This window comes from Xiphophorus hellerii, chromosome 22, assembly GCF_003331165.1.
Source record: "Xiphophorus hellerii strain 12219 chromosome 22, Xiphophorus_hellerii-4.1, whole genome shotgun sequence".
Classification (NCBI taxonomy): Eukaryota; Metazoa; Chordata; class Actinopteri; order Cyprinodontiformes; family Poeciliidae; genus Xiphophorus; species Xiphophorus hellerii.
This window is the reverse complement of record NC_045693.1, coordinates 19,739,501-19,750,820: the sequence shown is the minus strand read 5'-3', so window position 1 is coordinate 19,750,820 and position 11,320 is coordinate 19,739,501. Positions and strand designations below refer to the sequence as shown.

The 11,320-nt window shown below is 35.9% G+C and overlaps 1 protein-coding gene across 34 annotated transcripts in view; it reads right to left on the bottom strand.

Annotated features, from left to right (window-relative positions):
- The window catches only part of LOC116713177 (ankyrin-3-like), a 135,890-nt gene that overhangs the window by 23,535 nt on the left and 101,035 nt on the right, over positions 1-11,320 (bottom strand). For 29 of the 34 annotated variants that reach the window (XM_032553200.1, XM_032553201.1, XM_032553199.1 and 26 more), the window contains 8 exons: positions 6,166-6,377; positions 5,770-5,977; positions 5,554-5,650; positions 4,329-4,557; positions 4,105-4,230; positions 2,974-3,096; positions 2,420-2,446; positions 167-248 (listed from right to left, as the gene is read on the bottom strand). In XM_032553200.1, coding sequence (XP_032409091.1) covers positions 167-248; positions 2,420-2,446; positions 2,974-3,096; positions 4,105-4,230; positions 4,329-4,557; positions 5,554-5,650; positions 5,770-5,977; positions 6,166-6,377 — 1,104 coding nt within the window. Of the gene's footprint in view, positions 1-166; positions 249-2,419; positions 2,447-2,973; positions 3,097-4,104; positions 4,231-4,328; positions 4,558-5,553; positions 5,651-5,769; positions 5,978-6,165; positions 6,378-11,320 lie in introns of those variants that run through there. The other 5 variants (XM_032553207.1, XM_032553228.1, XM_032553229.1 and 2 more) reach the window with 2 other exon arrangements.

Sequence of the window (11,320 nt, the reverse complement as noted above, 5' to 3'; positions counted from 1 at the left end):
TTGGAGATGAGAACATGTCATATAGATCTTTCTCTGTACATTGGCTTCTGAGTGACATTTTCACCAAATTATAGAAACTATAGGCAATAAAACTAATTAAAATTACAACTAAATATCCATCTTAAACTAAATAAAAATTACTATGAAGCAAAAATCGGAAACTCACTCGCAGCTGGGTCAGTCAAATAGCTGTAGCGCTTACGCAAAGCTAAGGATGCAAAGGTATGACGTCGTTCTGGCTTTTCAGTCTGAAACAAACAAAAAAAAAAAGAACAAAAGGAGCTTTAACATAAAATTAAATTAAATCTGGTTCTCATCTATTAAATTATCATAACTTAAAAAAAATAATTTGACACAAAGTAGAACTGTAGTCCTGTGTTTAGAAATGCTGTACAGACGGTTAGTAATGACACAAGGAGGCACTGCAGATTTACCGTGGATAGTATGAAACATTGGTTGTGAAGATGAACAAAATACTCTCATTTAAAAAGGGATTCCTCATTGTTAAAATTAGGAACTTGCATGATTTTATCTGAATAAAACAAACAATAAAACTTTCTAGTGATCTATAAAAAAAAAAAAAAAAACAATAACCAAATTTTTTTGGCCAATTAATTATAAATCTTGTCATACTGATGCAAGTCTAATATTCTGATATTAGACTGTCAAAGATTAGAACATGTTGATAATCTAACCAAAGGACTGTGATTTCCACAATGTCAAAACCATGGATAGAATTACAAAGTTTGACAAATAATGCCTCTATACATGTAAAGAGTATGTTGAATTGTTTTTTCCCCAACAGTTTATGTGTTTTTTTAATCTTTGCAGTGATATTTATAGTGAAATTATTATTCATTTTTATTTAACCTTCATTCATACAGGTTGTCTCATTGAGATCCAAGATCTAATTTACAAGAGAGAGCCTATTCTTGACTTACGATTAAGAAAGAACATCTGACAAGCCGAGTTACAGAAAAAGATAGGAATCATGCTAATGTTAGCATGCCACTTAGCTAACTCCTCCAGTTTTACATCAGCAGGATGCAGGTCTACTGAAGAGTTTGTAGTCAGATCTGGCAGGTCAATTAGCTTAGAAATAATGATAAAGCTAAGAAGGTTTCAAGTAAAGTGTCATTGTAATGTCAAAGAATTGTGAAATCATATCTAAAGAGCTTTTACTTTAATGAAAGGAGGAACTTATTTTACACTCGCTATTTTTCTTTTTCTTTGCAAATAAGTGTTACAGACTCATTGCATGACTAACCGAATTCTAATAACGTTGGGCTATTTTTCTATTCTGCTAACAAAGTTGATGTAGTAACCATTAAATATGATACATTCCAAATAACATTTGAAAGGAAGTTCAGAAAGATGGTATTCGGGGAAAAAAATTCACAATTATTATTAAAAATGATTTTCGAAGGTCTTATTTGAAGTAGATTTTGCTCATTGCTGTTCTCCAGTCTTGTGCAGATTCTTTTCCTGTAGCTGCATAACTTTTTTTTTAGCAAGAGGGCACTTAATCTGTTGGTCTTAACAGTTAAGTTAAAATAGAATATTAATTTGGCAAAACACTCTAGTCTTAAGTATTACATTTCAATTGTACTAGACACAAATTGACAAAACTGCATAAAAATTTGAAAATATTTTCAAAATGTTCTTTGGCTTAAAAAAAGAAACTTATAAAATTGTGATTTTACAGGATAACAAAATGTTTATTTTCCATATTGCCCATCCCTATGATATGATTTAGCCTCATTATCCAAATGTACGAGTTTGGTTGATTAATTTCTCCACAGCCACCTGACGGATGTTTTGTTGTCGAACACACTGCAACGTTTCATGATTAAAATTTTAAACCAGAAAAGTGCACTATTTGGTTTAAGCCTTTTAGGATGTTGCTTAGAGTTTTCATATTCCTTTTGAACTAACTATGGAATACTAAAGTCCCAAAAAACATAGAACCAGCCCTAAGCAAAATTAGAAATAAGTGGACAAATGTCAAGAGTTATGGTTTTATTTTTTAGCTGATATGACATCATATCTAGGAGGAGCAGTTAGTCAGAATAATGGGGCCAAGTTGCAGGTGTATGGGGAGGAGAAGGGGATGAATAACAAGCCGAGATGTGGCACAGCATTTTGATCCTCTGGGCTTGGGATGCGGACTAAAAAGAAATCTTGGCTAAATAAAACAATTGCCATTCTCACTCATGCAGTGCATAGGATTATTTTGTAAACGTTGCTGCTATGTAAAAAAAAAAAGAAATGCAGTTAGCAGCATCAGACAGACTCGGGCAACTGCACAGAGACAAACTATCTGCAGCACGCTTTCCCCCACCCCAGATTCTGCAACAAAGGCAACATAAAGAATGACCAAGAAGAAGCAGTTTCATGTGATGATGAAGAATATGTTTACCTCATCATCAGGGTCAGACTCCATATCCTGTGGGAATTCCAAGATGCATTGCGGGAGAGGAGAGGAGAGATGACACAATGGATAGCAGGGAAGTTATAGTGAGCGGGTGGTGGGCAGGAGGCAGAAATAAAAGTCAGGGGATGAAAATGGAGCAGCAAAAACAACAAAAGGCATCAGAAAAAATCTATGGGATTAATAAATGAAACAAACAGCAAAACAATTAAAGCAAAAGCAAAAAAAAATAAATAAAAAAACAGTTTATTGTGATCAACCAATGCCACAACAAACATACAGATGTTTTTGCATTATTTTTGGATTGCCCACATTGAGCCAGGCAACAGGTCAAAGCACGGTGTGCATGTGTGCTTCAGTGTGTACGTTGTGGGGTCTTATGACTGGCACAGGCTTTTCCACTATTAAAAAAAGACACAAGCAGCAGGCAGTCGAGTCTGGACTAATTCAGCTTCAGAGGCTCTCTGTCTGGGAACATCATTTACATTTAGATGATATGATATGGTGTAACAGCATGAAAAGTACAAATATAGTAATGCTACCTTCTTGTGGGTTGGCAGTGTGATATTCAAATTGCATATGGCAGTTTGTGGAAGGCCTTTGGTGGTTTTGGGCTCTCTCAGGAAGGAGAGGCGGCCACACGGCTCCTGGCCTACATCTCGAACCTGTGGAGGATAAAAAGACGAGAAAGAATTGCTGTCACCTGATTTTACACACTATAAAAAGGAATTCTGGATGGTAGATGGTAACCGTTAAAAGTTTGTAATTATATCACAAAAGTTAATTTCTACAAGTAATTTTACATTTTTCAGAAACATATTATGCTTTTTTTTTGGTTTATTTTAATATGGAAGAAAGATAGAATGATGATGTACTATAAAAATCTATTTTGGAAGAATTAAATATTAGCCAATGCAATTATTTCCATTTGACTCTGGCATGTTATTTTGTAAATTAAATCATTAGAGATGGTTAAAATCACTACCATTAAAGAAGATTAGCTATTTTAGACAATATTTTAGTGACCCGGTCTAAACATTTCAATTATTAACTGAACATTCTGGCAAGGAACGCTAATGCTAATCTAGTTCTATCATCAATGAATATATGAACCATGTAAACAGTGGTTTACATGGACTTGTGGTTGAGAAACTTTCTGTGTTAGAGCAAGAATTTAAGCTCGCATCCAGCGCTAGCTAGTTTAGCAACAGCATCAATGCATGAGCTAACAAGCTGAGTTCCTTAAAATTTATGTTTAGCAACATTTCATGACATCATCACAAACCAGCTCGTATTTCATTTTATTATTTTACAGTGCAAGTCAAACTAGATCAGAAAACTGATCCAAATAAGTTAGAATTTACCTCATTTAGTTCAGTAAGTATATTTTAAAAACAGATACATTTGTATACCTTTCAACTTTTCTTTTTAACTGATTAAAAATCCACCCAAATAAAATGCATGCAATTTGTGATACCAATTTAATGACCTAAGTTCTAACAGTTTTGCTATATCAGTGCACTACATCATCATATGTTGCACAGAAATGCTTCTGTTGCAATGAACTTCATGTCAAGTGTTATGGTGTCACTTTAGCGGAGATTGTTGGAATTTGGCAATGCCAAAAAACTTCAAGCACACAAAAGATATGATAAGTAGGAAACATTTTATACCTTGACGTTGAAAGGAAGTCTGTTTTCCTTGAAAGAGTAGAAGTTAAAAACCAGCTGCTGCCCACTTTTGGTGAGAGGTGAAAGGTTGCCGTAACAATCCACAAAGATGGGCTTTCCTTCTAGAACCTGAATGTAGAAACAACGTGGATTTAAATTCGATTAAACTTACATCCAATTGCATCAAACATTCTTTTTTATTCGGAATACTTGCAAGTCAGCTTTACCTCAATGTCTTTGCTGCGCGCCACTTCTTCGAAGTTCTCCTGTTGCTCTAGAGTCTTGTCCACCTTGTCATCCGTCATGCAGAAGCAGCGCAGCCGGGCTTCCACGGTGTCATTCATTTTTGCGAACACCACAAACTTGGCCAGGTACGGCACGCAGATCAGCTCCCGGTATAACTGAGACGCTAGGCTTACCGTCTCAGGAATCTGGTGACAGTCTGCGAGCCAGAACCTGAGGAAGAGAGAAGTAAGAGGAACGTCAAAAGATCCTTTGTGCTGCAGGTTTTTAGAGTAATCAGCCTTTACCAAGAGGAGCTGGCTATCTAAAGTGAGCCCACAGATGCGTGACCGCTGCTTAGCAAACTAATTGTAGATTAGAATTACCAAAGAGAGAGTTTATACCAGGCTGCACTTTCACCACATTCAAATTGAGTTAGGATGAGGATTTGTAACTTTGCATAGTGTAACCAAGGAACTACAATACTCAGATCAGTTCAGCAGCATGTCAAAAGAAACTGTTGTTGACAATCACCCTACCAGACAGGTCAGACAAAATACTGGTTTAATAATAAACAGTAGAAATCCTCCAATAAGTAGACATTTTCAAATTTAATGAAAACTTAGCTTCTTATTTGTAGAGAGAAGGTCAGAAAACAAAGTATCGATTCACATTTGTTTAATTTAATTTTTATTTTGTATTCTTTTCTGTGGTTTTTCTTAATTGTTGTCTGTTCACTTGGAAACTAGAAGCAATATGATTCAAGATCATGCCTTTAGCTTAAAAAGCATGTTATTTAATTATATGAATGTTGATTTTCTTCTCAATGCAGGGACTAAGTGCATTTGTTCACATGTACCGTAAACTAGTCTCAGAAAGCAAGTAGACAGTTCAAATGTATGAAACCAGCCATAATAAAAACATTAAAACATTTCTATTATCAGAAAGTTGGCTTGCATTATTTATTACATTCAAGGTAAAACAACTAATTCTTCAAGCATCATATTGGCAGTTTAGAAGATATTTAGAAAAATAATCTTTTAATTCAAGTATATTGGAGTTGAAACTTCAGCTAAGTAAAAATGAATATAAGTTAGCTAGTATTTGACATACATAAGTATTTACTACATACAAATATGTCTTACCCATGCACTTTGTGAAGAATAATTTTTCGACATCCATAAAAAACATATCCTAATTACTAGTAAAAAATCTGTGAAGGTGTCTCACCTGGCCGATACATTTGTGGTGAAGGAAACACAGTCCGTTACAAAGGACAGCGGCGTGGTTCCTGTGATGTCCTCCCACTGCGCAGGAGACGTCCCTCCTGCGTTAAACGGGGCCAGTAGATGAGCTCATTTGCTTTCTGGAAGTCTTTTTCCTCATAACCAGTCCAAGCAGCAGATGGAAAACCTTTACGCTCTAATTATCTGCACGTTAACTTGCCTGTGATGCTGCAGAGCAAACGCAGGCACGGCACAGATTCGCCCCGCTGGCCGCTGGGATGGCCTTCTGCCGATCTGGGAGGGACGGGGATCGTCATGGTGATGGGCTTGTGAAACTTTCTCCTTCTGGGCTCCACGGTGACAATGGGGCTGAAAGTGGCTCTGTTTCCAAGAACCGCCCTAACTAACTCATCTGGCACCGGCTGAGCCTGCACAGAAACACAGGAACCACCATAATGAAGCAAGAACAGAACTTTTTAAAATATTTATCTCAAATTAAAGGAGGCAGGCAAGTTAGATAGAATGAGATTTTTGACAAAGCTAGGTCAAGTCTAAGTAAGTAAGTGGACTGTACCTGCAGACATTATTTAAGACGATCAGAGGAGTCTTTTTGTACCTGTAAGCCCACGCGGATCCTCTTGGTTAGAGCCCCCTGTGGGAAAGAGGCCTGGACCATGTTCACCGTGCTGCAGGACAGCACTCCTCCATCTGGACCCATGTGATTGGACTCCTGCTTGATCCTGGACACCACAGCAAAATACTGGGGGAAATCCCTGGTGATGATGCGGCAGATGCGCTTTTTCTCCAACTCATCCGGACTGTCCATCTCTGTTTGCAAAAAAATAAAAAATAAGTGTTTTATTACATGCAATTTAAGGACAGAGTCAACAGTTCTCTCTCCATCTTGGGTGCTAAATATTAAATGCTAGATTTGACTAAACAAATACGCCTCCGTCCCTAACACTACTGAGTGAGAGCATAATGCAAAGCATTTACTTTCACACTGTCTGACAAGTGATTTTTTATATTTGCATATTTTACAGTCTTATGATAAGATAATCTTTGTCATTTTTTTAAAGGTTTTCTACTTTTCAATTCTATTAAATTCAGCTAAACCTAAGCTTGGATATTTTTGGTTTCATCTTTTTCTTTTTAAGTAATACAGAAACGAAATGTCTGATAATGTGTGAGAAAACCGGTTGCTGGGGCAGCTGAAAAGCAACTTTAGAAAAATTATGTTTACAATATCCCAATCTAGTTCATTTAAATCAATTTGATTTAATTTAATTCAATATATTTGCTAATACTCTGTTTAAGTTCCACAATACAATAAAATAAGTCATTTATTTGAAAACATATAACTGATTTAAACTGCAGTAAAATAATACACATTTCATTTATATCACATAGTCAATATAAATATATTTTTCTCAATATGCTATTCCAACGTAGAAATAATTATCACTTTTGAATAAAATAATTTTCCGTCTTACTATTGATAATGTTTCACATATGAAATAGTTTATTAAAAGCTAGGCTAATGCTAGCATTTTTACTTTCTATTTTGATATGACTTGTTATTTCAAATATATTATATGGAGGTTCCACGTCAATACAATTTCCAGATGCAATCAACAGCTGCCTCCTTAGTGCTAAATATTAAGATTTGACTAAACAAATGAACTTCCATGCCTAACACTACTGAGAGAGAGCATAATGCTATGCATTCACTTTCACACAGTTTGAGAAGTATTTTTTTTAATTCATTTATTGTATAGTTTCCCCTACATGGACATCTGTGTGGTACACTGTTAGACCTTTTATTGTAATTTTACAGTAACTTACTGGCAACACTGTTGCCAGCAAGTTACTGTAATTACCATTCTACAGTACCTTTACTGGCAACAGTGTTGCCAGTAAGTTACTGTAATTACCATTCTACAGTACTCTTACTGGCAACACTGTTGCCAGTAAGTTACTGTAATTACCATTCTACAGTACTCTTACTGGCAACACTGTTGCCAGTAAGGCAACAGTACCCTTACTGGCAACAGTGTTGCCAGTAAGTTACTGTAATTACCATTCTACAGTACCTTTACTGTTATGATATTTCACAGTTAATTTTTACTGAGAGTGTGCTTTACAGTTATAACTGCATTACTGTAAATGTAGTTTCTAGTATAATACAGTAATTGTATTTTATAGTAAAGCTGGTCTACTGTAAACTTGTTTCACAACATAATGTCAGAGTTTTACTGTAAATTAAAGTTTACATTTCTTTAAGATAAGAATATTTTACCATAAACCGAAAAATTTCATAAAAGAAATTTTAGTCCAAGTACTGTGAATAACAGGTATTTATTTTCAGCAGATTTGTAGAAATAAAATCCATTTACATATTCGCAATGTCATAAAAAACAATGTCACAATACAATATAATGTGCTGTAAAACAACAAAACCATAGAACACATTTCCTACATCAGAAGAACTTTTATTCCATTCGTCAAACAAAATCAGTGGGATCCATCTTGTGGAAGCTGAACTGTAAAGAATAAGACAGACAATGTGGGAGGTCATGAGATGGTCAGGAAGTTATCTACATTTTCAAATCGACAGGAAGGTTGACAAATTAAGCTGAAGTGACAATGTTCAAATGCATAAAATCTTTGTCATAAAGCAGCATTAAGTTGATAATTTGTTTTAAAAAAATCAATTGGACTGAAGTGATAATAGAAGCTGCATAAAGAATGAGCAGGACTGGCTTCACTTCAGGTTTTTGGATTGTTTATGGCAAAAGCAGTCAGTCAGTCTTCAGTAATTCAAAAGATTGCGTACTACAAATGTCCCCAAGGGGACGATGAAGTACAACAATCTTTTTAGTCATTTTGTTGGTGCTGACGGATTACTGCAAAGGTGTGCCTAATAAACTGAAAACTGCATAGTATAAAAATACACCACACTTAAACGACTACACACTTATACATTTCTGTGATTTATTAAGAGATGCAGCGACATCCACTTTTTACCACGGACACAGAAAAGATGTAGGCTACTCTAAAGGGCTATTGTGTAGGAATCACATGGCATTTATAAATAATCATTAAAATCATATTAAAAAGGCTAAAGTAAAGTCAGAGCATGCAAGATAGGAGGAAAAGACAACAAAATAATAAACATTTACATTTGGTAAAATACTTACCTAGTTGGAAGTCCTCCATTCAAATTCAGCAAGTTGTTGGAAGAAGGTGGTGATCCGGGAGTTGACACTGACTACTTTCTTCTTGACAAGACTTCCCGTCTTGCGGCTTGTACCGACTTTGGCTGTGCATTTGGTACCAACATCTGGATTGATCCTCACAAAGAATCTTTTAACAGAAATAAAATATATTAATTGTAATTTTTAATGAAGACGTACAATACAGCAATCAGCTATGGTTCTTCATCATCAGTCAAACTGTCATTAAATTTAATTAATAAATGGCTTGGTGTAGAGTACTTGCCATTGTATCATCTCCAGCGTGGTGGATGCTGACTCCTGATACTCCAGATTGAAGACATAATATGACCCAAAAAAGACAGCAAGGACGCTGGCAAAGTCATGTAGTTGCTCAGGCTGGAAAAATACCTTCTCCTCCATACTGACCATCCACCGGGTTGCAGACATCAAGCTATTTCCTAAAATAGACAAACCCTTGTCAGGCTAACGCTAGTGAGTAAAAGTACAGACTACCATAACAATTACATACATTGCTACGAAAAAATTATAGTGATAGAAAATATTCCTCTTACCAAGCATGATTACCCTTGGTGTAGTGGGTAAGGTCATTTCCATTTCAACAGACATCTTGGTGGAAGATACCTTTAAAACATAAAAGGAAAACTCTCTTAAATATGAATTACTGGTAGTAATTTATATTTAAAGGGCCAGTTCACTCAGATTACAACAGGTTTTTGAGAACCTCATCCCGGAGACTAGACTAGATTTTACCCCTACATCCTGCTACCACTCTGAAACAGCGGATGTGAATGACAGTTTGTGGGGCTAAATGCATTTTTTAAAGCATTACATTCCACAAGTGTTCAGTCTGACTTCTACAATGGCGGTGACTCCTGTGCATGTGGGACCTGAATGCAGAAAATGTTCTGAAGGAAGCAGGACATTGCTCTATTCCACATGCAAACCGATAATTAGCTGTGTGTTGATGTTTCTTCACATGACTACAAAATTCTGTAAATTCTGAAGTACAAATGCTGCAGAATTTACACCTGTACATAGTTGCACCTGTTAGTACTGACTTAACTTTAAATTTACAGGAGCATGGTTTAAACATGTGAACAGTCCTTAGGTGTAACCAGGGTTGGAAATTAACTTTTTTGTCCACCTGCCACTGTGGCTGAACCAACTCAAAAAATAACAGAAACTACTTTAATGTTTTTCACCTTTGTCCTCATTTACAGACTCTTATACACTATGTTGGAGATGTAATGGTACTTTAGCAGGCTAACCAGCTGTAGCAAGCTCAAAGTTATAGATTAGGTTAGCTGCTCCTCTACATTTCCAGACTATTTTGTGGCTTCAAATATGTTTGAAGAGCTGTCTTTTTACCTGTTGTCTTGTCTTTTGAAGAGATGAAGCTATGTTAGCAGTCAGCAGGACAGAACTGCACAGCCACTTGGAGGGAAAAAGCTTAGGAGTTAAATAAAAAGGTCATCTGAAGAAAAGAAAAAAAAGAACAAAGTTAGAAATTCATCCTTGCTGACCTACATAGCTAATCTGCACTTTTAACATCTGCAAGATCATGGTTTAAACAAATGAACAGTCATTAGATGTAAAAAAAAAAAAAGAGAAGGGGGGGGATCAATTATCAGTTAAGGTTATATTGTTCGACAAAGGATGTAACAACAATGCTAACAGACACTCAGCACTGAGCTAATCTCAACCCAAAGCCGCCCGAGGAAGATTAAGCGGTAAAAGTCAAGCTAAAACCTTCGGCGGTAAAATTAGCACCTTTGCTAACGTTAATTCCGAACCAGCTCAAAAAATAACACCATCATATTTTCCTTTCTTTCACCTCATTTACAGACACGTAACTTATAAGGTTGCAATATGCCAGTTATATAAAACACCAGAGTTAGTAAAGGTAACGTTATTTTACCAGGCTAACCAGCACAAACGAGCTCATGCTATAATGCTAAGTTATAGCATTATAGCATGATGCTATAAGTTACGTTAACTCCATCTAAAATGTACATTTCCAGACTAGGCTTTGGCTTCAAACAGTTTTCTAAGAAGTGGTTTTTTACCTGTCTTGAAGAGCTGAAGCAGTGTGAGCCCACAGCACGGAGACAGAGCTGCACTTGCACTTGGAGAGAAAAAGCTTCGGAGTTTAAAACAAACGTCATCAGAAAACAGTTGGAAGCGAAGCCACGCTTGATGACGTAGCTAGATAAACTGCATGTTAATGTTAGCTAGGATGTGAAAAAAACAAAAGTACATGCTCTCTTTCTGCCTTAAAAATATGTTAACCACTAAAGGAGTAAAAATACAGAAACAGGGAACCACGATGAAGCAGCTATGATGACCGTTGGAAATCAAATATAATTCTTACTGTATATTATAAGTACAGCACCACTACTGTAATGTGTAAACAGTAAATTACTGCAAATTCAAAACATACAGTAAATTACTGTAATACTATGTACTATACCCATAATGCAATGCAAACTACAGTAACTACTTGTAAAGATGTCTTATGGTAGGGTGACCAAA